Below are 26931 nucleotides of genomic sequence, written 5' to 3'. Positions count from 1 at the left end.
AGAAAACAATAGTTGCTATGTCCCCTTCATCAAAAATCTATACTCACATTCACCAAGTAGGTGAATGCTTTTATTCAAGTAACACCTTCCCAGACAATTGCATGGCATTGCATGTTTTACTCTTGCAAAGAAATATTTAGCACCTAACATTGAACATGAAAACCCAAGTAGAAGAGAGAACGTGAAGCATTTTATACTTCATTTTCTGTTACATTAACGTGGATTTTGTTGACGGGCCAAACAAATGCTATAAAGGACGTGAATGTTTTACACCCATCCTCTTGGCTACAGTTCAAATGTAAGGTGACAATTTTCTTCAGGGTATTCATTAATTCACTGAACCAGTGGTAGGGGAATTGTGAAGACAACTTCAAATCAGTTCAGGGATTATATAGTGATTTAGAAATCTATTCCAGGTACAATACACCCGAGTATAGTGTCAGTTTGCAGTATAGTGTATGTTCACGGATTGTGAATCTGGGTGAGTGACTGTTCAGTTTCCCCGTTTCCTTGTGTGCAGAATAATTCAACAATTATTGGTGATCTGAACTATCATGCTGCTTGGTCAGGAACGAGTAGATTCATCATTCCTGCATGTCTGTCTAGACATGGTACTGTTTGTTTTTGTTCATTAAAATGGTTGCACCAGCTGACTACACAAAATATGGGGGTTGCAAATATATTAAAATACCAGGTCATTTAGTTTACAGGGATAAATGCATGCCAATTAGATGCAGTTGTATAAAGGTTATTGAGGAAAACAAGCAAGGTGCAGCAGATGCTGGAAATTGAACATTGCAAGCATTTTGTATTTTTATTTCAAAAGTATTGGGGAACTTCAGTTGTAAATATCCCATTGGTAAACAGTCCTTTTTAAATATATAAACCCAAGTGAGTGCTGTGGCGAATGCAGCTCAGATGTACTTTCATAAGCTAATCTGCATGTTTTAGGTTTAAAATGGCAGGCTCCAAACTGCTGTCTGATTTTAGATTAAATGATTTCTTAAAAAGTACATGAATAGTTTATTGCTGTCTTGTCTTTACTAGTAGACCCATGAAACAGGCACCCATTGTGCTGTAGTGCATGCACTTTCGATTGCCTCCACCAGGTTATGCACCGTATCTTCAAGTTCATTATTAACCAGTGTCAGGTCAAACCAGTGTCCGTAGGTGTGCTGTAGAATTTCTGACTCCTTTTGGATCTTCTTGAGAGACTCGGCCTATATTTAAAATAAGAAAGGACAATGATTTGCAAAGTATCAGTTTCCATATGGATAAAACTCCAATTTTACTTTGTTCAATCCACTTTTGAGATACTAGGCAACTTCTCTTTATTCTTTCTCCTCTCCCCCCAACCCTGCAATATGTTACTTAGACATAATACAATATAAAAACAGAAATTGACTAATTTATCACTAAGATTATTTCCACTTCCATACTGCTGACCTCTGCCCCAACCTCAGCTCAACAGAAATCTTTCTAGATTTGACTATTTCAGCATACACCTAGCTGCCTTCCCCCATTTTGCCTTCTGTAAACTTTGTCACCCAACATTCATTGTTCCTTGCACCAAATCCAGTTCTATTGCCTCTTTGCTGACCCACATTTGTGTTTATTCTCCTTTTTCACATTTTCTCCCGAATTTACACCCACCAACCATAAACAATAATCAGCAACAGATGTCAATCCCCATAACAACAACGATCCCATCCTCCCACCAACCCCCAAACATCAGCCCGCATGTTAACATGACAAAAAGGAATCTGGGATTACCCATAGTCATCCTTAATATACACAGCCCTCCCCCAAACTAATGTTTGGTGTTATCCAGTTCTTGAAAGTGCATAATAAGTAGTGCCCATGAATTGTAGAACCCCTCTGAGCTTCCCCTCAGTTCGAACTTAACCTTCTCAAGGGTTACGCCACGCCAGGGTGGAGAGGCTGCTCTCCATCCCAGCAGGATCCGCCTTCGGGCGATCAATGAGGCGAAGGCTATGATATCTGCCTCCACACCCGTTTCCAACTCTGGCTGGTCCAACACCCTGACTATGGCCTCCCGGGTCCAGTTTCATGCGCACCACCTTGGAAATTACCCTAAAAAACCTTCCAGTACTCCCCTATCTTTGGACAGGACCAAAACATATGATCATGATTAGTGCCCGCCCCCCCCCGCAACGCTCACACACATCCTCTATTTCAAAAAATCGGCTTATCCTCGCCCTCTTAAGTGCGCTCTATAATACCACCTTCAGATGTATCAGCCCAACCTCGCACATGAGGTGGAGGCATTCATTCTCCGGAGCACCTCACACCAGACCCCCTCCTCTAACCTCTCCCAGCTCTTCCTCCCACTTTACTTTGATCCCTTCCAGTGGTGCCTTATCCTCTTCCAGAATAGCTCCGTACACTGCCCCCTTCTCCAGTCCCCTTGTCGTCAGCACCTCCAGCAATGTGGAGGCCGGTTCCTCCGGGAAGCTCTAACCTCAATCCTTTTGATGCTTTACCCCAATACTTCTCAGGTGTTTGTTTAAAAACCTACCTCTGCTCAAGCTTTTGGGCTGAATTATCGCCTTAAGCGACTTGTGAATGCTCCTGTGAAACCCCTTGGGATGTTTTGTTATAATACTTTAGAAAAACATTTTTTAAAAAATATTACAAATGGTCTGGTCTGCTGTTCCATTTTTAAAAAAATGATCCAAACAAATACACCCAATGGATTTTTAAATGTCAACATTTATCCACACCTGATGCCTGCCGACATTTGTAGCAGAGTGATTGCATTAATGTGAAAGCTGATGGTCCATGCAAGGTGTCTGCTGGAGCCTTCACTGGGCTGTGTTTGAGTGCAGACTGCTGATCTTTTTTGGTCATCTCCCCCTCTTGGATTTCTTCGCTTCTCCTGGCTAAGTTCAATTATAGACCTTTGTTTTCTTGTTATGGGCCTACCAGCTTGCTATAGTAGCAGGGTCTCCTGATAGTCTCTTTGTTCCCCAGCTGGTTACTGTGGTGTCAGTTAAACCCCATGGCTGTGGTTGCATTAAAATCCAAGACTTGATCTTGAGTCTACTTTGATCTCTTCTGCCAAACTCTTATTAGAATCCTCGACTGCCTCATTCTACTGCAGGAACTCAATTACCCTGCTGTTGGCAGCAGCCACTGTTCCGCCGATTAGCAATGTCCACCAGTCTGCAGGGCGGCATAGCAGCACAGTGGTTAGCGGTATTGCTTCACAGCGCCAGGGACCTGGGTTCGATTTCCGGCTTGGGTCACTGCAGAGTCTGCACGTTCCCCCCGTGTCTGCGTGGGTTTCCTTCCACAAGTCCCGAAAGACATGCTTGTTAGGTGAATTTGACATTCTAAACTCCCTCAGTATACTCAAAACAGGCACTAGAGTGTGGCGACTAGGGGATTTTCACAGTAACCTCATTGCAGTGTTAATGTAAGCCTACTTGTGACACTAATTAAGATTATTGTCACCCCCTCTGCTCTATCCCTCAGAATTTGTTTTTATTTAAAAATACTTTGGGGAAGGGGTCAGATGGAACTGCAGCCAGTGGCAGAGTCTCAGTCAGCACTGCTGAGGATGGCTGGTGAAGCTAGTTCCAGTCATATGAAGAGTTTGGGGACCAAATTACTAACCTACAAATATCTTGTTTTGGATCCTGATATAGAAAGGAGATTGATGTTGATACAAATGAGCTACTTTCCTTCCATGAGGTTTATGAACATAATATTGAGTCAGCAGTTATTCCCATCTCATAGTACTTCTTTATTTTAACTCCAGGTTAGGGAGATTGTTCCTCAAGCCAAGCAACCCCCACCCACCCCCAAACCCTCATTCTCCAGATACCATGCCAATGAGGACATTGGCAACTGCAAACATCAATGGTTATGCTTCGCAGAATTTTGCCATTGCCTTCTGCAGCTTCTGACTGACCAGGCGACACCCACTCTTGCTGCCTGCGACAGCTTAATTGGAAAGATCGCAGGTTGATGATCAACATGTTTGGCTAGTCATGAATGCATTTTCCATAGCCATCAAGTCCAGAAGTGGGAATCATGAATTAGGAGTAAGGCACTTGGCCCCTTGCCATTCAATAAGATAATGCTTGATCTGACCAACCTCGACCACACATTCTTACCTACCCCCAATAACCTTTCACCTGCTTGTTAATCTCTGCCTTAAAAATATTCAGAGACTGCTTCTGCCACCTTTTGAGGAGAGTTTCAAAGACTACCCTCAAGAGAAAAAAAATGCCTTCTCTTTCTTAAATGAGTGACCCCTAATATGCCCACAAAACATCCAATAGTTTATTAAAACATTTTACTCCACGGTTCAAGATATTTCCTTATGATGGGCACTCTGACAAATAACCTGGATCATTCACAAGCAGGATCTAACGCTCTGCCCATTCCTTACGATGGGAATGTGAATGCCATTATTGCCAATAAGATATGACCAACCTCAGAATCAAGTGCAAATCAATAGTGTAGATGGGCTATATAGATTGGTTTCACAGGTTGGCGCAACATCGAGGGCCGAAGGGCCTGTACTGCGCTGTAATGTTCTATGTAAAACCTTTCCTGCCGAAACACTTCCATTCTTATAAAATGGGGAAAATCTCTGAGGATTCACAAACATCTATTGCAAAGACTGCCATGGAGGTTTGAGTAGTGAGAGATTGTCTCCCTCACTTAGGCCTTGTGAATGTAATTATTTAAAGGCATTGTAATCTTTAAAATTAGTTTCAGAAATTTAGCAATTTTTCCGATCCATAATTGACTTTTATTTTGGATAGCTGAGCTCTGCACAAATCTCCTTACCTGATTGCCTGGCTGAGTAGCAGATGGAGCAGCAATAAATACCACTAGTGGTGCAAATTCCGCTGTTCTGAGAACTTTCATGGCCTGCCAGTAGAGCGAATACATGCAATAGTAGAACAGTGCATTAATATATGACGGAATGTGATTGAGCTTTCAAGACACATAACCACAAAATGTTTAAAATCATGGTCAATGATTTTTGTGCAGGTGTGTGTGTAATATAACAAAAAGTAAAGTTGCCATAGTCCCAGATTACCAGAGGCTGCTTTCCCCTTTGATTGGGAGAGCTGACTGGTGGTGATTTAACCCGAGGATCACCACACCTCAGGCGAGGGGCAAGGTTGAGAAGCAGGGCTTTCATGAGTAACCTCAGCCAATACAGGAATTGAACCCGTGCTGCTGGCCTTACTCAACATCACAAACCAGCTGCCCAGCCAACTGAGCTAAACCTCTATCAGGTCATGCAGTCGTGGGCAGCATGATAGCACAGTGGGTAGCACTTGCTTCACAGCGCCAGAATCGCGTTCGGCGACGGGGCGGAGAACCCATTTTCCCGCACAAAATCGGGACCGGCGCCGGTTCCGCTATGTTCCGCCCCCCCGAAAAGCAGCTTATTCGGGGAGTTGGCCGCGTCGAGTAGCACCGCCATTGCCGGAGGCCCGCCCGCTATTCCCCGTCCCCGACCGGCCAAATTCCCGACGGCGTGGGTCTAATCTGGTCCTGACGTTCGGGAAACTCACGAGGCGGCTGCGGACTCCGTCCGTGGCAGCCACAGTCGGGGGAAAGCTGATTGGAGGACAGGGGGGGCTCATTCAGGACTGGGGGCTATGTGTAGAGGCTGTCCAGGTCAGGCGAGCGGCCGATGCAGGGTAGTATGCAGGCTGACTCCGCCATGGAGCACGCGCGGCCGCTGCCCTGCGCATGCGCAGCCTCGGATCAGAAAGTGCAGGAGGTGTGAGCTCCATGACGCCCCCTGCAAGACGATGAATCTAGCCTTTTGACGCCACTTTTCCTGGCGTAGAAGACCACAGTTTTCACGACGGCGTGGGGACATTGTCCCAAAGACGGAGAATCCAGGCCCAGAACTGTTCCCAACATACAAAATGTGGTCTAGCCAAGGTTCTGTATAGGTTTAACATAGCTTCTCTTCAATGTTATATCTCGAGGTGGACACCAGTGCTGTTTGCTTTTATGGCCTTATTATCTGGTGTTGCTCCCCTGTGTAGCTTACTCCCCAGTTCTTTGGCTTTTCTGCCCCACTTAGGCACTCATTTTCCAAGGGGTGTCTGGCCTTGTTCTTCCTACCAAAATTTATCCCCTCACACTTAATCTATATTGAAGCTCATTTCTTTCTTCCTGTGTTTTATCACTCTGTTTAATATCATTATTAACTACATAACTATATTCCCCAATTCAATGTGGTCTGCAAATTCTGAAATTGTAATTCTGATTCCCGAGTCCAAATCAATTTTATAAATGGTGAAAAACAGCATCTACTCTTGTGAAACACCACGTTGGACTTGTCATTTGATGATTAAATGACTGAATGTGGTCCTCATCCCACACATGGGTCCAATAATACAAGGACAGAAGTCCACCGGGTAGGAGGTTCTTTGGACAGCCGTAGGGCCCATTACATATCCACACACAATGTGGACAACAAGCACAAATGCATCATTACATAAACTTAGAGACTAGGGCACGAAGGACTCCATTTTTACTTAAGATAGTTGCCCACCCTATAATACTATAAAAGCAAAATACTGCGGAGGCAGGAGATCTGAAATAAAAGCAGAAACCGTTCTGTTTTTATTGTCCATCTGACAATATGGCTTTAATGTCTCTTCAATGCTCCAATCATTCATGACCATTTAGTACGGCTTAGAAGGAGGTTGTTTCTTTTCCAGTCTTAAAAATAAATGTATAAATTTACATACATCTGCCCTTTGCAGCGTGGCACTAGGCCTACTTGGGAAAGTACCTGGCACACAGTAGGCAGCCGATAGTGTTTCACCAGCATCAGGCCACGCAATTTGCCATGAGAGACATGTACAGCTGTCCACAAATTATTTAAATGAGCAGCCTTTGTTAATGTACAAAGTCAGCTCTTCCATGTGCAGATGGTGGGGCTGTGGTGTTTCCCCATGGCAGGCAGTGCTGTGTTAGGGTCCCAGCTTCGATTCCCGGCTTGGGTCACTGTCTGTGCACGTTCTCCCCGTGTCTGCCGTGGGTTTCCTCCGGGTGCTCCGGTTTCCTCCCACAAGTCCCAAAAGACGTGCTTGTTAGGTGAATTGGACATTGTGAATTCTCCCTCAATGTAACCGAACAGGCGCTCAGAGTGTGGCGACCAGGGGATTTTCACACTTGTGACACTAATAAAGATTATATATTAATCCATACATGCTTCATGTATGTCAGGAGGAGGCAGGGAGGAGGGGAAGTGTATGTATTGATGTTGAATGTCTCAGTCAGAAAATACTTGGTTGTTGGGGCATACCTGGGGCTCAATATCCACAACTGCAATTTTGCCCTGGGCTTGGTTGATCTTGCGGATTGTCTCCAGCTTTGTTCCAAACATGGCCCCTTGGAAGCTTCCATACTCTAGGAATTCATTACAGGTGATGTTTTTCACCATATCCTCATTGGAAATAAAGTAGTAATTTTTTCCATCTTCTTCGTCTTCCTTTGGTGATCTGGAGGTGTCTAGTGGAGAAGAAAGCATATTTTATAGCAAGTTTATTTATTGTTTTGGGGGGAAAGCAGTGGCTCTTGTTGTTATGAGTACTTATTGGTAAGACTGGGAGATATTAGTCAATGCTTAAAGTAAAGTACCTGAAAAACTAGCCGATAGCCATGCATTTTAAGTTAGCTTGGCATGAATGTATTGGACTCCTGATATCCTTGCAACCTTTCATAAAGTGGGTTCCTTTTGCCAATCCCATTTGGATTGTTTATGGGAACAGGGAGAAAAATCCATCCTCCAGTCGTGCAGCCTCAAAGTTAGGTGTGGATGAGGGAGGTCATTCAGCTCAGCTGATGGATTTGTAGTTACCTGGGTATATTTTGTCACCTTTCTTGAGAACAGGTACAGCACTGGCTTGTTTCCAATAAAGCAGGAACTCGCCTGCATTCATTGACTCCCTCAGCACTTTGTAGATGTGATGTATAGTCTTGCTTAGCCCTCTCTGGTAGTTGCATCTGTCCCTAGGGATGTATTGCCCTTGAGCCCTTAAAGCCTGCAAAGGAATTTGAATTGAGAAGTGCCACATAATGAGTACTGAATAATTTCCCAGTGAATTACTCATGCAGATGGGGTTTTAGAAGTTCTGCAGTAAAGGAATAAAACTCTAAGCTCCTTAAAAGCAATCCCAACAAAGAACAAAGAAAAGTACAGCACAGGAACAGGCCCTTCGGCCCTCCAAGCCCGTGCCGACCATGCTGCCCGACTAAACTACAATCTTCTACACTTCCTGGGTCCGTATCCTTCTATTCCCATCCTATTCATGTATTTGTCAAGATGCCCCTTAAATGTCACTACCGTCCCTGCTTCCACCACCTCCTCCGGTAGCGAGTTCCAGGCACCCACTACCCTCTGCGTAAAAAACTTGCCTCGTACATCTACTCTAAACCTTGCCCCTCTCACCTTAAACCTATGCCCCCTAGTAATTGACCCCTCTACCCTGGGGAAAAGCCTCTGACTATCCACTCTGTCTATGCCCCTCATAATTTTGTATACCTCTATCAGGTCTCCCCTCAACCTCCTTCGTTCCAACCTCCTTCGTACAAGTTCTTTAACGCATGAGGCAGAAGCTGTGCTCTCAGTGTATCATTTCAGTTGCGGCTGGCGATGTACCAGATGTACTGGCTGAAGTATATCCACCAGCAACCATCACATTGGACCTCTCCTAGTGGAACACCTTGTTGATCATACAGTTGCCTTGGCTATTCATTGTCGGTACTCAATGTGGGAGCATGTTGAGGTCTAATTTACTGTCAGACCTCCGGGCATTGGCTTTAGAGTAAGAAAAACAGCTTCTGGGGCCGAGACAAAGCAATGTTGTAACTTCTCAGTGAATATCAAAATAAATAAAATGAAAATATGAATCACAATAATTTTCTAAAAGATTGTTGATGCAATATATCATGGAAATACCATGATAAAAAAATTCTAACAACTTAATTTCTCCTTTGAATATCTTCACCCAATGGCATGTAATCATTTCTACTTGTTTTTGCATACACAAATTGGTGTCATCTGTTGAGAAAGAAAACAGGTCTATAAAATGTCAAAGATTGTAACAGATGGCAAAGAAATTAGCACAACAAGGTTTCAAATATATTTGAGTGGGACTGATCAGGCAGAGGGACTTCTACTCTCCTGGTAAATAGGTGCCATAAATAGTGCTGCCTATGAATAGATATTGGATGGGGAACTTGAATCACTCTAACAGCACGAATACTATCTTGTCTCTTGTAGCTGTCTGCATGGCACTTACGTGGAATTGGATAAGCAAATTTGTCAGCGTGTTTCGTAATCAGAGCATTTTTGATGTGACTTCGACCAACTCCATTAGCTCCTACAAATGAATGAAACACAAAGCAATTCAGTACACTCATGATGTGATGCTTTGTTGCAGTGTTCTCCCAATTGTCTTTTGAGTTTGTATTTTCCTTCTGATCACCCAGCACACAATCTAATACAAGAACAAAATGTCTCTCCACACATAACAAGGATTGCATGTCTCCTTTCTCTTCTGTCAACTCGACCGGGCAATTCCAGTAGATCAGAGTCTAGCTTTCTTGGCATAGCAAACTTCCCAAATTAGATAGAACTAATTAATATTAAATAAGATTTTGATATCCGTGCAAAGCAGCCTGGAAACATCTGTGTGATGTGTTTTTAAGAACTTAGTTACTGTTAACCATCAATATTTACCCAGAAGCACCAGCGTCTTTCTGTTGAATGCTGGGAGTTGTACAACTTCTTCATATGAGACTAGATCCAGCCGATCAAAGACTGTGGAGAAACATCGAAGACAGCAATTATAATAGTGACAGTTGTTATTCTAATGCAGCAACATGAGCTACAGTAAACCAATGTTCCCTTTTATTTCCTTAATAGCACATCACCTGTTTGTGCACTGCATAGCCCCTTTAACATTGTTCCACAGCATTGTTCCACGGTGTCCGTGCATCTTAAAGTGAACGTTGTCCATGCACTGCCTGTTTGTTCCCTGCATTATAAGTTATGTATTGCAGTGTGACTGCACATTCTCCCATCTTACAGGGAACATTGACTAGTATAATCTCTGCACTAATACTAAATCTCAGAGTACAACAACTCGCATTTATTTAGCACTTTAAATGTAATAAAGCATCCCAAACAGGGGTGTTATAAAGCAAAACTTGATACTAAATTTTACTTATGAGGAGCCTAGATATCTTGGAGGTTTGTGAGACTGAAGTCAATAACAGAGATGGAGGACTGGGGTCATGGAGGGATTAGGAAAGGAATTCCTTTCCTAACAGCACAGTGGGTGTACCTACACCACACAACTGCATCGGTACAAGGCGGCAGCTCACTACTACTGCAAGCATCCAGCAGAAGGCAGTAGAGTGGAGCTGCTGATTGGCTGTTGGGGGGAAATTTTGCATCAGTACATTGCAGTCACCGTATCTTGAAGGTGGTTTGGAGAGAAGCTATTGTCAAGTGACAGTTAAACCCGAAACACTTCTTCAGTGTTTCCCTCCCTACCTCCTCCTCTAACCAAAAGAAAAGGACAATGACTGAAATGATCCCAGCCGAATAAAGATCAAGAGGGATACTCAAGGGCAGGTAGAAGTAGAAAGAAGTTGAACCGTGATGTCACAGCCTGCAGGTAAGTGATTGGCTGGTGACTGGTAAGTAGTTTTTCTTTTCCCTGCGGTGTTATCGTGCAGGGCACAGTGGTTGCTGAGTGAGTGCTTGCTGAGAAGGGGAGAAACTTTTTTTTTTTAAACTTACTGTTGGGAGTTTCCAGCTGAATCCGGTCGGAGTGAGGACAGAGTGACTGCTGGGTAAGTAGTAAAGATTTAAATTGTTTGCAGTGGCCCATAACAGCTGATTGCTGTTCTCATGTGGGCTGCAGTGGTTGCTGGTTAAGTGTTTTATTTTTACCTGTATTTACAGTGAAAGAGCGCGAGGAGTGCGGCGGGAACTCAGTAAAAGAGCGCAAGGAGAGCGACGGGGACTCCGTGAAAGAGCGCGAGGAGAGCGGCGGGGACTCAGTGAAAGAGCGCGAGGAGAGCGGCAGAGACTCGGTGAAAGAGTGCGAGGAGAGCGGCGGAGACTCAGTGAAAGAGCGCGAGGAGTGCTGCGGGGACACAGGATAAAAGAGCGCGAGGAGAGTGTTGGGGACACAGCTGCCGGAGAAGCGGCCTTCAGATTTTCGGCGGGAGCAGTGATTGGTAAGTAAAATCGTTATTCCTTTCACTTATTCATTATTTGATATTATATTTGTGATCAGTTAAGGTAAAGTGTAAATATGGCAGGTGATCCCAGACCCATATTATGCTCCTCGTGCTCAATGTGGGAGTTCAGGGATGCGGCCGATGCCCCTGACTCCTTCATGTGTGGGAAGTGTGTCCAGCTGCAGCTCCTGTTAGACCGCATGATGGTTCTGGAGCTGCGGATGAACTCACTTTGGAGCATCCGCGATGCTGAGGAGGTCGTGGATAGCACGTTCAGGGAGTTGGTCACACCGCAGATTAGGATTGGTGAGGGAGACAGGGAATGGGTGACCAAAAGGCAGAGAAAGAGCAGGAAGGAAGTGCATGTGTCCCCTGCAGTCATCTTTCTCCAAAGATAGGAGAAACTTTAGGTATAAAGTTTTGGATACTGTTGGAGGAGATGACTCACCAGGGGAAGGCAGTAGTAGCCAGGCTCATGACACTGTGGCTGGCTCTGCTGCACAAAAGGGCGGGAAAAAGACTGGCAGGGCTTAAGTCATAGGGGATTCAATCGTAAGGGGAGTAGACAGGCGTTTCTGTGGTCGAAAACGAGACTCCCGAATGGTATGTTGCCTCCCGGGAGCACGGGTCAGGGATGTCTCAGATCGGCTGCAGGACATACTGAAGGGGGAGGGTGAACAGCCAGTTGTCGTGGTGCATATAGGCACCAATGATATAGGTAAAAAATGGGATGAGGTTCTACAATCAGAATTTAGGGAGTTAGGAGATAAGTTAAAAAGTAGGACCTCAAAAGGTAGTAATCTCAGGATTGCTACCAGTGCCACGAGACAGTAGAAATTCAAGAATAGTCCGAATGAATACATGGTTTGAGAGATGGTGCAGGAGGGAGGGGGTTCTGATTTTTGGGACATTGGAACTGGTTCTGGGGGTGGTGGGACCATAATAAAATCGGATGGTCTACATCTGGGCAGGACTGGAACCAATGTCCTAGGGGGGTGCTTTTACTAACACTGTTGGGGAGGTTTTAACTAATGTGGCAGGGGGATGGGAACCAGATTAGGAAGTTAGAGGTCAGTAAAGAGGCAGAAATTAAAGCCAGTAAGGTACTAAATAATAAACTCAATGTGACTAAGGGGAAGAGTAGACAGGGAAGAGATGATGAACGCAAAGGGACAGGTGTTCTGAGGTGCATTTGTTTCAATGCGAGAAGTGTAGCAGGTAAGGCAGATGAACTTAGGGCTTGGATTAGTACTTGGGAATATGATGTTATTGGTATTACTGAGACTTGGTTGAGGGAAGGGCAAGACTGGCAACTAAATATCCCAGGGTATAGATGCTTCAGGAGGGATAGAGAGGGAGGTAAAAGGGGTGGAGGAGTTGGATTACTGGTCAGAGATGATATCACAGTGATTAAGGAGGGCATGATGGAGGATTCGAGCACTGAGGCAATATGGGTAGAGCTAAGAAAAAGGAAGGGTGCAGTAACATTGTTGGGACTTTACTACAGGCCTCCCAAAAGCAAGCGTGAAGTAGAGGTACAAATATGGAGACAGATTATAGAAAAATGTAGGAGCAATAGGGTGGTCGTGGTGGGAGATTTTAACTTCCCCAACATTGAATGGGACTCATGTAGTGTTGGAGGCGTAGATGGAGCAGAATTTGTAAGGAGCATCCAGGAGAGTTTTTTTAGAGCAGTATGTAAATTGTCCAACTCGGGAAGGGGCCATACTGGACCTGGTATTGAGGAATGATCCCGGCCAGGTGGTTGAAGTTTCAGTCGGTGATTACTTTGGGAATAGCGATCACAATTCCGTAAGTTTTAGAATACTCGTGGACAAAGACGAGAGTGGTCCTAAAGAAAGAGGCCAAATTTGGCAGGAGCTAGGGAATGTGGATTGGGAGCAGCTGTTTAAGGGTAAATCCACATTTGAAAGGTGGGAGTCTTTTCAGGAAAGGTTGATTAGAGTGCAGGGATAGAGAAAATGAGGGATAGAAATGACAAGATTAGGGAACCATGGATGATGGGTGGAATTGTGAGACTAGCTAAGATGAAAAAGGAAGCATATATAAGATCTTAAAACTGATGAAGCTTTGGAGGAATATCGGGAAAGTAGGACAAATCTCAAACGCGCAATAAAGAGGGCTAAAAGGGGTCATGAAATATCTTTGGCTAACAGGGTTAAGGAAAATCCCAAAGCCTTTTATTCGTATACAAGGAGCAAGAGGGTAACTAGATAAAGGATTGGCCCACTCAAAGACAAAAGAGGGAATTTATGCGTGGAGTCAGAGGAAATGGATGAGATTCTTAATGAGTACTTTGCATCGGTATTCAAGGAGAGGAACATGATGGATGTTGAGGTTAAGGATGGATGTTTAAAGTACTCTAGGTCAAGTCGGCATAAGGAAGGGGGATGTTTTGGGTATTCTAAAAGGCATTAAGGTGGACAAGTCCCCAGGTCCGGGTGGGATCTATCCCAGGTTACTGAGGGAAGTGAGGGACGTCATAGCTGGGGCCTTAACAGATATCTTTGCAGCATCCTTGAGCACGGGTGAAGTCCCGGAGGACTGGAGAATTGCTAATGTTGTCCCTTTGTTTAAGAAGGGTAGCAGGGATAATCCAGGGAATTATAGACCTGTGAGCTTGACGTCAGTGGTAGGTAAATTGTTGGAGAAGATACTGAGGGATAGGATCTATTCACATTTGGAAGAAAATAGACTTATCAGTGATAGGCAGCATGGTTTTGTGCAGGGAAGGTCATGTCTTACAAACCTAATAGAATTCTTTGAGGAAGTGACAACGTTAATTGATGAGGGAAGGGCTGTAGATGTCATATACATGGACTTCAGTAAGGCGTTTGATAAAGTTTCCCACGGCAGGTTGATGAAAAAAGTGAAGTCGTATGGGGTTCAGGGTGCACTAGCTAGATGGATAAAGAACTGGCTGGGCAACAGGGACAGAGAGTAGTGGTGGAAGGGAGTGTCTCAAAATGGAGAAAGGTGACTAGTGGTGTTCCACAGGGATCCGTGCTCGGACCACTGTTGTTTGTGATATACACAAATGATCTGGACGAAGGTATAGGTGGTCTGATTAGCAAGTTTGCAGATGATACTAAGATTGGTGGAGTTGCAGATAGCGTGGAGGATTGTCAGAGAATACAGCAAAATATAGATAGATTGGTGAGTTGGGCAGAGAAATGGCAGATGGAGTTCAATCCAGGCAAATGCGAGGTGATGCATTTTGGAAGATCTAACTCATGAGCGGACTATACGGTCAGTGGAAGAGTCCTAGGAAAAATTGATGTACAGAGAGATCTGGGAGTTAATGTCCATTGTACCCTGAAGGTGGCAATGCAGGTCGATAGAGTGGTCAAGAAGGCATACAGCATGCTTGCCTTCATCGGACAGGGTATTGAGTACAAGAGTCGGCAGGTCATGTTACAGTTGTATAGGACTTTGGTTAGGACACATTTGAAATACTGCGTGCAGTTCTGGTCGCCACATTACCAGAAGGATGTGGATGCTTTAGAGAGGGTGCAGAGGAGGTTCACCAGGATGTTGCCTGGTATGGAGGGTGCTAGCTATGAAGAAAGGTTGAGTAGATTAGGATTGTTTTCGTTGGAAAGACGGAGGTTGAGGGGGGACCTGATTGAGGTCTACAAAATTATGAGAGGTATGGACAGGGTGGATTGCAACAAGCTTTTTCCAAGAGTGGGGGTGTCAATTACAAGAGGTCACGATTTCAAGGTGAGGGGGGAAAGTTTAAGGTAGATGTGCGTGGAAAGTTTTTTACGCAGAGGGTGGTGGGTGCCTGGAACACTTTGCCAGAGAAGGTGGTAGAGGCGGGCACGATAGCATCATTTAAGATGCATCTAGACAGATATATGAATGGGCGGGGAACAGAGGGAAGTAGATCCTTGGAAAATAGAAGTCAGGTTTAGATAAAGGATCTGGATCGGCGCAGGCTGGGAGGGCCGAAGGGCCTGTTCCTGTGCTGTAATTTTCTTTGTTCTTTGTTCTCAAGGACAATTAGGGATGGCATTAAATGCTGGCCTAGCCAATGATGACAATCCTGTAAATTAAGGGAAAAATAATACCATCTCTCATTGCATACAGCTGCAATACCACCTACTGTATCAGTGTACACAGCAGGAGCAACTTGCAATTAAGTTGTATCTTTGGGAATTGATCAGAGTCCACGAGGGAACGTAAACATTGCTCTCTGTTAGAAAGAGGAAAATGATTATAATAGCTTAATGGGAACATAAAGCATGGGACAAGGCAAGTAGACAGCCCTCCATAAACTAGTACAGGAATTGAACCTGCTTATGAATTGAACACCTTAAAAAAGGAGAGTTACATAGGGAGGCAGAGAAGTTTATTCCGAAGCATGATGCCCATGCAGCTGAGAGCATGGGCATGAGTGGTGGAACGAAAAAAAATCAGGGATTGCCAAGAGGCCAGAATTGGAAGAACACAGTTATCTCAGAGGACTGGAGGAAATTCAACAGATAGGAAATGGTGAAGACATTGAGGTATTCAAAACAAGGATAAGAATCTGTAAAATCGATCCTTTGCTGCATTTGGAGCCAATGTAAATCAGTGCGCTTATGGGTAATGGATGAATGAGACTGGTGCAAGTTAGGATATGGACAGCAGAGTTTTAAATTAACTCAAGTTTACAGAAGGTAGGAGACCAGCCAAGAGAGCATTGGAATAGTCATGTCTAGAAGTAAAAAAGACATGGATAGGGCTTTTCACTGCAGATGAGCTGAGGGATGAGTGGTGTTATGGAAGTGGAGTAGGAGTCTGAGTGATGGCAATAATACATAGAACATTACAGCGCAGTACAGGCCCTTCGGTCCTCGATGTTGCGCCGACCTGTGAAACCACTCTAAAGCCCATCTACACTATTCCCTTATCGTCCATTTGTCTATCCAATGACCATTTGAATGCCCATAGTGTTGGCGAGTCCACTACTGTTGCAGACAGGGCATTCCACGCCCTTACTACTCTCGGAGTATAGAACCTGCCTCTGACATCTGTCTTATATCTACCTCTCCTCAACGGGAGGAAGCAGAGCTCAAGCAGCGAAATAGGATGTCAATACTGCAAACAATCTGGTTCAGCCTGAGAAGATAATTCTGTAGCTACTGCAATATAAATCAGCTCAGTATCCAGCTCCTTTAGCTATACAGAGGGAACTGATTATGGGGTTCAGCCATAACAGTAAAATAACAGTAAAAAAACACTTTGTAAAAAAAGTGTATATCTTCCACTTGTTCATTATTTTTGTTTATCTTTAGATCCCACACACCCAATTCTTTGGTCAGAAGGGTGCACAAGCATGCAGGAAAGGTTCCCAGTGCGGTAACACAGTGGTTAGCACTGTTGCTTCACAGCACCAGGGTCCCAGGTTCAATTCCCGGCTTGGGTCACTGTCTGTGTGGAGTCTGCACGTTCTCCCCATGTCTGCGTGGGTTTCCTCCGGGTGCTCTGGTCTCCTCGCACAAGTCCCGAAAGACGTGCGGTTAGGTAATTTGGACATTCTGAATTCTCCCTCCGTGTACCTGAAAAGCCGCTGGAATGTGGCAACTAGGGGCTTTTCACAGTAACTTCATTGCAGTGTTAATGTAAGCCTACTTGTGACAATAAAGATTATTATTATTATTACATCCCGAACATTTTCAAACAATGATAAACAGTGATGGAGAGTCATACTTGCACTGTGCTTGGCCAGATACTTGTCTTTACATTGCTTTTTCTTTTTCCCAAACATTCCACATCCCGATGTAACATCTTGATTCGCCGTATTCCTATTGGCCACCCTCCTATAACATAGGTAAACAAAGAATAGCACTAGAGTATGATGCTACAATATTTATTTTGACAGTGTCCGTTCCTGGGAAGAGTCCATCTATCTGCAAAGATTTCCACGTTGGCTTCTGTTGAGATGAATTCAAGCAGCTACTCTGGTATCTCTCCGCATCATCTCACAAGTAATAACACACTTCAAGAGTTTATAACTAAAGTATAACAGGGCCAATACTGTGTACTCATGAATGAAGCACAGAAATTAATTTTAATGAGCAGAAAATTATGATTTCCCACAATATGCTCTTTGTGGAATCTGAAAGAATAGGAATATGGAACTGCCCTTCACATAGGTTCCTCGGAGGGTAAATATTCCTCTGGTCAGAATGCGTTAAGAATGTGTCTTATTATTTCACCAGATATACTGAACAAAATAAATATTCCTAGGTGAATTTACTATGTCACAGCAGACAGAGTCAAGATTAATCCGTATCGAGTATTACTCCCTATATTAGTTTTTGTTTTAATTTTTCCAATTAAGGGAAATTTAGCATGGTCAATCCACCCACTCTGCACATCCTTGAGTTGTGGGGATGAGACCCATGCAGACACGGGGAGAATGTGTAAACTCCACACGGACAATGACCTAGGGCCGAGATCGAACCCGAGTCCGGAGTGCCACGAGGCAGCAGTGTTAACCACTGCACCATCTATGTTAGTATTAGCATTTTAATAGAATGCTTTAACTATCCTGGCAGAATGTACAACATGTATTTGCCTTTGATCCAAATGGATTGATATCCTTACCCAATTAAAAATGTTGACTTCAGACTGGAAAATGTTAACCCTGTATGTGAAAATGTGCTCCCTGGTTTCACTGCCTACCTCCAATTTTGAGATTATGTTCCCTTGTGCTGGATTCCCCCAAATGAGGAAATAACTTTTCTGCGTTTACTCTATCAAATTCCATTGTCATTTTAGATATTAGCGAGGGCAGCACGGTGGCGCAGTGGTTAGCACTGCTGCCTCACGGCGCCGAGGTCCCAGGTTCGATCCCGTCCCTTGATCACTGTCCGTGTGGAGTTTGCACATTCTCCCCATGTTTGCGTAGGTTTCGCCCTCACAACCCAAAGATGTTGCAGCACGGTAGCATGGTTGCTTCACAGCTCCAGGGTCCCAAGTTCGATTCCGGGCTTGAGTCACTGTCTGTGCGTAGTCTGCATGTTCTCCCCGTGTCTGCGTGGGTTCCCTCTGGATGCTCCGGTTTCCTCCCACAGTCCAAAGATGTGCAGGTTAGGTGGATTGGCTATGCTAAATTTCCCTGAGTGTCCAAAAAAGGTTAGTTGGGGTTACAGGGATAGGGTGGAGGTGTGGGGATAGGTGGAGGTGTGGGCTTGGGTAGGGTGCTCTTTCCAAGGGCTGGTGCAGACTCGATGGGCCGAATGGCCTTCTTCTGCACTGTAAATTCTATGATTCTGTGATATGCAGAGTAAGTGAATTGGCCATGATAAATTGCCCCTTAATTGGAAAAAATGAATTGGGTACTCTAAATTTATTTTAAAATCAAAATAATTTAGACATTAGCTCAGCCCCAACCTTCTAAACGAAGATTTTGTCGTCTGCCATCATACATTAACCCTTTAAGTCCTGGCATCAATCCACGTCCAAAACCAATATCTCCTTCCCAAGTTGGAGAGCCCAAAGCGGAACGCCGTACTCAAGATTGGGCCAGAGCAAGATTCTGTGCAACTACACCACCACTCCCTCCCCTTTGAAGACAAGTACCTTTGGATAGGTGCAAACATTCGATTGTCCGTTTTGATTGTTTTCATTAACAGTATCCTGTAAAACAAATGAGTCCAACCGCAACTGTCTACCGAACCCACTTCTCAAATTAAATGATTAGAGGGGCAGCTCTTGTTTAAAAATAAATTTGGAGTATCCAATTCCTTTTTTTTCCAATTAAGGGACAATTTAGCCAGGCCAATCCACCTACCCTGCACATCTTTTGGGTTGTGGGGGTGAAATCCACACAGACACGGGGAGAATGTGCAAACTCCACACGGACAGTGCCCCGGAGCCGGGATCAAACTAGAGTCCTCGGCACTGTGAGGCAGCAGTGCTAGCCACTGCACCACCGCGCCGCCCTGAGGGGCAGCTTGCGATTCAAAAAACAATTGCTCCAAAAAAAAAAAAAAACACCTTCAGAAGCAATCGATTTGCCTGTGGGAATGTGCCAGATGTTCACTGGTGGGGCACCAGCTGATAACTGCCTCATGCTCCCTCCACAGATGGAATCTGTGTCATTGTGCATTTCTGAGGCAATCATAATAATCAACACTGTAGGTAACGAGTGTATGTTGTACAGTACTTACAATTGTTAAAGAATGTGGAAAGCTTGTAGCTAAGAGGAACTTTATTGTGAGCATACAAACAAGGAGCATGAGTAGGCCATTCGCCCCCTTGAGTCTGCTCTGCCATTTAATAAGATCATGGCTGATCTGATAGAAACCTCAAATCTGAATTCCCCCCCCCCCCCCCCTCCCCACCGATATCCTATCAACCCCCCCAGCCCCACCCCCACCCCCTCACCTCTGCCTTAAAAATATTCCACTTTTCTAGGAAAAGAATTCCAAAGACTCACAGCCTTCTGAGAGTTTGGTTCATTTACGTAGGAGTTCACCATAGAGATTAAAACGGTAAAATGATTGAAAGCTTATATGGCAGACAGAATATAAGGGGCAGAAGTGTAAAATGTGAGAGAGAGAGGAAAGTGTAGGAGAGCGAGATACAAATGTAGAAGCAGAAAGCAAGAGTCAATTAGAGGGGATGAAGCAGCAAGAGACATTGGAAGACCAGACAATAGTGCAAGAGGACAGAGTGCAAGAAATGGAATTAAAGGAGAGAGAGGGGGTGAGGTGCAGAGGAACAGATAGAGAACAGGGCAAGAGACCACAAGTAAAGTTTTTTTTAAATGATCTAATGACTCCAGCGAACACAAGTTGGTCTCTGGAGTTGAACGTGGCATTTAATTATGATTCTGTCTGACTCAAAAAAACATTTTAATCATCCGTGGCCTACTCATTCACTATGGCATGTAATTACAGCTCACTGCTGCAAAAGGATAGACACCCTTACTTTAAAAAATATTCTTTCCAAATCTATCGTAGCATTCACCCACCCAGCTGTTTTCAGCAGATGGTTCCTTTTACTTTGGCAAGAGCAGTACATACCATTCCTGCAGTTCAGGGGAAGGAATTAATCCGGTTGTTTTGCTCGATTTCTCCACAGTGCCCTGCCACCAATTGGGATCATCCTTACTGATTATCTTGATGATATCAGCAGTCTCGAATTTTAATCCAGCCTCTTTGCACGGGATAAGATCATCCTTCTTTGGGTCATAATCAAACTGAGCTCGCATGTACATCTGAAAAAGAAGAGCAAAATAATTAATTGGTTTGGGACCCTGAATGAATATTTCATGCATTAATGATGTCCCAGAACATGTTCTTCTTCAAGTGTGGATAATATTAGAGGGTGAGAGTCTTCACAATATTAGTAATACGAATTATCATTATCAAAGCATGTCTGCTTGTTTCAAGGCGGAACAAAAATGACGACCGGGATTTTCCGGCTCGCCACCCGCTGTGTTACCCGGTAGTGGAAATGACTCACCATTGGCTGCTGGCGGCACCTTCCGGTCCTGCCATGGCCTATGGATTTTTTAATGGCTCATGGCCCCACCGCCGGGAAACCAACCACGGGAGTTCACCTCCAGAGGGACCGGAAGATCTAGCAGGTGGGTAGGGCCTGAAAATTCCACCCAATGAGTTGATAACCCTCCGACCAGCAAAAGGAAACTAGGCAAAGCACAGTTACCAGCTGTAACTGTATAACAACTTTTGTTAAGTCTCATTCACATTGGCCTTGATTTTCTCCTCCGCAGCGAAAGTAAAGCTTCCATCCTTCACCTTATATATGGTTGCCCATAGGCTTTTCATGGGCTTGTTAGCTGAAATGTCCACTACTCTATCATCTGTGTCAATGCGGCTCCTTCTACAGGAGGTCACTGGGGGCAAGCAACAGCAAGGCCCTTCAAGCAATCACTGATCTACCCAACATCTAAACCAGGAGGTGAAGAAATAGAAAATATAAATTAGGTTTGAATCATGCACAGGAAGTCAAATAAAGAGTGAGAAATGCAGATTTGATTAAGAGAGGGGGAAAAGGGACCCCAAAAAACATTCAAAGATACTATTGAAAATCTCCAGCAGCATTAACTTTCCACTGAGGGGATGAGAGTCCACATTTATAAAATATTTTTTCATCACCAGAGGTTGTTCAATAGTAATTATCACATATTATGCCTTGAAACGCTCACTTACACCTGAATGCTGTTTCACTGTGGAACTAAAAATCACCACTGAATCACCCCATTACAGGAATTTCAGTACCAAGTTTATTGTGGTGGAACAAAGTTTCTCTGACAACAATCTCTGGATTTCTGCATTTAACTCCAGTTACCAGACGTTGCTGTTAGATTTATCGTTAGCTTCATCATTATTAAACTACAAAAATCAGGCCAATATCCACAAAATGTTGCACATTCATTGGTTATAAAAGTATGCTGGTCAAGTGGTTACCCTCGGGATTGGGAACTACCATCTAAAAGGGCCAAGTTAAAACTAAAAAAGCCTCTACAAGAGCTAGAAGCAATGTTTAAAACAACTTTTGATCCAAAAATGGCACTGCGGCTTTGGGGCCAGCCGGGTGAAATGGAAAGTATGACAGTATCTAGTCGATGAGAATTTGGAGGCAATATTCACCTTTCAGAATTCTGGCTGATTAGAACTTACAGCCTGTGAAGCAGAAACCAGTGATAAACACTCAATTCACCAACAAATTATTTTATCTGCCACATAGATTATGCCTATCCATTTCTTAAACAGTTTGTCTTTGTATTGGATGGTGTGATAATTAAACCTTTTAGACTGGGAAGGTCTCAGGTTTTGTTCTTATATTGTGTCATGTGGTTTTTAACCCAGGAATGGAGATGACCTGTTGCTGGACTTAGAGAAAATAATTCAGTCATGGGTCTCACTTGGATCACTTATAATGGGTGTACATTCGGCCATTGGATTAGGACCAGGCTTATGCTTAGTTTTGGTGTCCTGTCTAGCTAATTAGCTTGCTGATGTTCACTATGTAAAGAATGGCCACTTGGATGAGGTACCAAAGGGTGTCCTCCACCTTCAGGATCTTATTCCAACCTTCAATTAAAAAAAAAGAGAGAAACCTGAGGAACTGGTGCGGACAACCAGCAGGTGACTGTCCATTGGTTCTCCTTCTTTGGTATATAAAGTAAAGTGAGCATCACCCATTTCTCTCATCAATATGTCTTCTTCTTAGCCTTTTCACTCCTTGATGGAGCCTAGGCCACAGACAGATTCTGCCCTCCATCTTATATTCTACATCACCCCTCCATATGTTTCTTGGTCCGCCTTGCTTTCTCATTCCTTGTGGTTCCGTCATGGGAATGTCACTTTAAGAAATGTTTGTCTGTTCAAGTGGCTGTAGTGATGTCAGAGTGTGGGTGGAGCTGAGCTCTGGTTCTGCTTTTTAGTTTCACTTTGAGGAAAAGCTTGGGTGTGTCTGTGTTTTTGGTTTCGTTTTAGTTTTGGAGACGCTGCAGTCACAGCAAGATGTGTGTGAATCTCTGCAAGCTTATGAATGTCCATTTGGTAATTTCAACGTGGTAACTGTTCTCAATAGTGAAGTTGAACCTGATGTCTTTCTGTGCAAAGGGGGGTTCGGTTGTCTTATGGATGTTAAAAGGAAAGTTTTAAGGATTAATTAGAGTGTTGTATTCTTTGAGGGGTGTATTTGAATTTATGGTTGCTAAGATGTTCACTGTATATTTTAAAAAGGTTAACTGAATTCATAGAATAAACAGTGGGCGGAATTCTCCGACCCCCCCCGCCAGGTTGGAGAATCGGCGCGGCGCGAATCGTGCCACGCCGCCCCGACACCGGGACACAATTCTCCACAATGCGGAGAATCGGCGTCGGCGTGGTGCCGGTCGGGTTATGTACCGACTCTCCGGCCCGGGCCAGTGGACCGATTCTCTGGGCCGGATGGGCCGAGAGGCCGTCAACAAAAAGCCAAGTCCCGCCGCTGCCGTTCTAACATGCTGTGGGCCGGCGGGACCTCAGCGTTGAAGGGTCCGGGTGCGGCCTGTGGGGGAGGGGGCCTCCGTAGTGGCCTGGCCCGCGATCGGGGCCCATCGATCAGCGGGCCAGCCTCTCTGCCCCCCGGCCTCCTTTCCTCCGCGCTGGCTTCTGTTGCTCTGCGCCATTTGGCGTCGGGGCCGCCGCGGGGAAGAAGGCCACTGCGCATGCGCTAGTTGGCACTGGCACAACTGCGCATGGGCGGACCCCGCGGCTCCGGGTTCAAGCCGGGATCGGCAGCTGGAGGCCGATCCAGCACCGTCCTAGCCTTCTAGGCCGCGGGGGTCCCGGAACGGGCGCCGACGCCGGAGTAAAACACTCCCGTTTTTACTCCGGCATCGGCACTTAGCCGCCCTTTGGGAGAATCCCGCCCCATTGTTTTGCTTCAAAAGTTACCTTTAAATTTCTGCTGTACCACACCTGGAGAATGGGCCGTGTGCTCCCCATACCACAATCTAGTAAAAATCGTGGGTCAGGTGAACTCCATGATACACTTTGGGGTTCTCTAAACCCTGGCCCATAACAGTTCCGTGTGAGAGCTTGCTGGGTAATGTTATCCCATGGCTTCCTCAAAGTTTGGCCTATCCAATTCCACTTTCACCTTTTGATTTGGAGGAATATTGGGCCTGGTTTTGTCTCCTCCCATAGCCTAATACTATTGATGGTATTTGGTCAGTGTATCCTAAGGATCCTTCTGAGGCATCTATTGAAGTAGGATTGAAATTTTGTCAACAATGTTTTGGTGGTCCTCCATGATTCAGAGCCATAAAGGAGAACAGTCTTCACGCTGGCGTTGAAGACCTTTAGCTTTGTGACCTTGATCTCTCTTGATTTCCAGATGTACAAGAGAGTGATGAATGTTATTCCATCCTTCCCAATTCTGGGGCGACATTCTCCGACCCCCCGCCGGGTCGGAGAGTCACCGGGGGCTGGCGTGAATCCCGCCAGCCCCAGTGACATCTCCGGGCAGCGCCTGCGCGGGAGCGGCAGCGGCCGCTGACAGTTTCCCACGCATGCGCAGTGGGCGGAGTCTCTTCCACCTCTGCCATGGTGGAGACCGTGGCGAAGGCGGAAGGGAAAGAGTGCCCCCACGGCACAGGCATGCCCGCGGATCGGTGGGCCCCGATCGCGGGCCAGGCCACCGTGGGGGCACCCCCCAGGGACAGATCGCCCCCCAGGACCCCGGAGCCCGCCCACGACGCCTTGTCCCGCCGGTAAGGTAGGTGATTTAATTTACGCCGGCGGGACAGGCAATTTATCGGCGGGACTTCGGCCCATCCGGGCCGGAGAATCAAGCGGGGGGGCCCACCAACCGGCACGGCGCGATTCCCGCCCCCGCCGAATATCCGGTGCCGGAGACTTCGGCAACTGGCGGGGACGGGATTCACGCCAGCCCCCGGCGATTCTCCGACCCGGCGGGGGGTCGGAGAATGTTGCCCCAGATCCTATAGTTGTTTTTCCTTCACAAATGTAACAAAAATAATTCAGTTGAGGCCATCTAATGCAACATAAACTAGTGATCAAATTCAAAACTTCCTGGCCTTACCTATCCAATATAGGAGGACTGAAAACCTGGCAGCCTTAGATCCAGGTATAACTACTAGTATCTACCTAATGATGCCCTCTGACATTGACCCAACTAATGTCTTTGGGATCAGGAGAAGGAAAACTAATTTCATACCTCTGGGGAACATGTTTTGGGAAGCCAGAAAATAATCTTTCTCTTTAAGGATCCATCAACTCAGTTACCTGACCCCACAATTATTGGTTCGCAGGTGAATATTGCACCAGGCCAGGGAACAAGAACCAGGAGCTGGAGTAGGCCATCTGGCCCTTCGAGCCTGCTCTGTCATTCAATGAGATCATGGCTGATCTTTTGTGGACTCAGCTCCACTTTCCCACCCGAACACCATAACCCTTTATTCTTCAAAAAACTATCTATCTTTATCTTGAAAACATTCAATGAAGGAGCCTCAACTGCTTCACTGGGCAGGGAATTCCATAGATTCACAACCCCTTGGGTGAAGAAGTTCCTCCTGAGCTCAGTCCTAAATCTACTTCCCCTTACTTTGAGGCTATGCCCCCTAGTTCTGCTTTCACCCGCCAGTGGAAACAACCTCCCTGCACAAACCCCTCAGCCTGTGAGTACCCAAGCCATGACCCCTCACGTGTCAATGTCCATGTTTTGGAATCCATCCCATCAAGGTTCACTGAATATTGTCGGAGACTTCGGGTATCACAAGGCTGCTGAATGTGGAGTTCTTCTGCAGGATGTAGATCTGGTACATCAAAGGGATCAAAGACTTTCTGCCCTGGCACCAAGCTGAGACATTGTGGTCTATTAAAGAAGTGTGGAGGATTCTTGGGTGTAGCTTGTATATATCCAGAAAAGGACACAGTTTTATCTGCACATGTGCCTACCCATGAACACCTTAGGGTGGAATTCTCCCATGCCCCCACCAGCAGGTTCACTGGCGGTTAATGGAGAGAGAGAATTCAGTGGGGAGGCCCAAAAGTGGGTTTTTCATTGATGTGAATTTCCTGCAGGAAGATTTTCTGGTGCCCACCATGGATCAGGAAACGTGCTGGTGGTTGACGTGAAACCGATTAGCATCCTGATAATGGGATGCAGATGAAGTCCCCTCCCACTCCTGATTCTCTGCAACACCAGCTAGAAAATACGCCTGTCCACATCTGGAAGAACATGGCTCGGAAAAGTTGGGACTTACCTAAAGAATGCACCGGGCTGCCCCCAGAGTCCAGGATGGAGGCTGACAGCAACTCCGGGACACCACAGCAGTGGATGTGGGGAGTATCTATCAGGTGAATCTTCCAGTTTCAGTGTTTTCGAGGTGATCCATTTTCCAGCCTCAGAGTGTTCCTGGAGATCTATCTTCTTTATCAGGAGGTCCACCTACTTTCTTCAACGGTGGGTTAATGATATTGGGTGGCTTTTAAATAGGACACCCAGATATGATGATGGGACATGTGTAATGAAGCCCGCCTCACCATGGAATACAGATGCATAGTAAATTAGGTTAGGGTCAGAGGATGTGACAAAGTTTCCCATCGGCCTCTGCAGCAGAAAACATTCCCTGTCCCCGTTTGTGCCCTCGCCATGGGACTTAATCCCTGGATGTGAGAATTCACACATACTCTTCTCGGGCAGGATTCTTCAGCCACATGTCTCTCGGCCGTGGGAGGCGGCATGCGGTTCGCTGGTGCTGAGATTCTCTGCTCCTGCCAGAGAATTCCACCCCCAGCGAATGGCCGGAGAATTCCAGCCCCCATATCTCTCTAAACATAGAAAGCCTCACTCTTCTGAGGCTAAAGTGCTTGGTATTTATTAACCTCACTGGCCAACCTTTGACTCCCTGGTACAGACAAGTCAATTAATAGTAAGGAACTTCATTTTTGGGTTTGTTCTGCCCACGGGTTAAAAATCTTGAGCGGGATTCTCCAACCAGCGACACTGGTATCGTGACATATGATCGGGTGGAGAATTCAGCGTCAGCCGAAAATTGAGGTTGGCGCCCGATGCTGAATGGAATGCCATTCTCCGGTCCCTCGCTCGTGGCATGATAGTGTTCTACACCGCATGCCGGCTTGGGCATGCAAA

The 26931-nt window shown here is 45.4% G+C and overlaps 1 protein-coding gene across 2 annotated transcripts in view; it reads right to left on the bottom strand.

Annotated features, from left to right (window-relative positions):
• Positions 1-788: 788 nt before the first annotated feature.
• Positions 789-26931, bottom strand: part of mpp1 (MAGUK p55 scaffold protein 1) — a 101017-nt gene continuing 74874 nt past the window's right edge. For both annotated transcript variants that reach the window (XM_072505284.1, XM_072505283.1), the window contains exons 6-12: positions 20319-20512; positions 16993-17102; positions 9761-9841; positions 9321-9401; positions 7322-7527; positions 4825-4908; positions 789-1220 (exon numbers count right to left, since the gene is read on the bottom strand). In XM_072505284.1, the coding sequence (XP_072361385.1) occupies positions 1044-1220; positions 4825-4908; positions 7322-7527; positions 9321-9401; positions 9761-9841; positions 16993-17102; positions 20319-20512 (933 nt within the window). In that variant the 3' untranslated portion in view covers positions 789-1043. The remainder of the gene's footprint in view (positions 1221-4824; positions 4909-7321; positions 7528-9320; positions 9402-9760; positions 9842-16992; positions 17103-20318; positions 20513-26931) is intronic.

Source organism: Scyliorhinus torazame, chromosome 5 (assembly GCF_047496885.1).
Source record: "Scyliorhinus torazame isolate Kashiwa2021f chromosome 5, sScyTor2.1, whole genome shotgun sequence".
Lineage (NCBI taxonomy): Eukaryota > Metazoa > Chordata > Chondrichthyes > Carcharhiniformes > Scyliorhinidae > Scyliorhinus > Scyliorhinus torazame.
The sequence above is the reverse complement of the archived record's forward strand: the minus strand, read 5'-3'. Positions and strand labels throughout refer to the sequence as shown.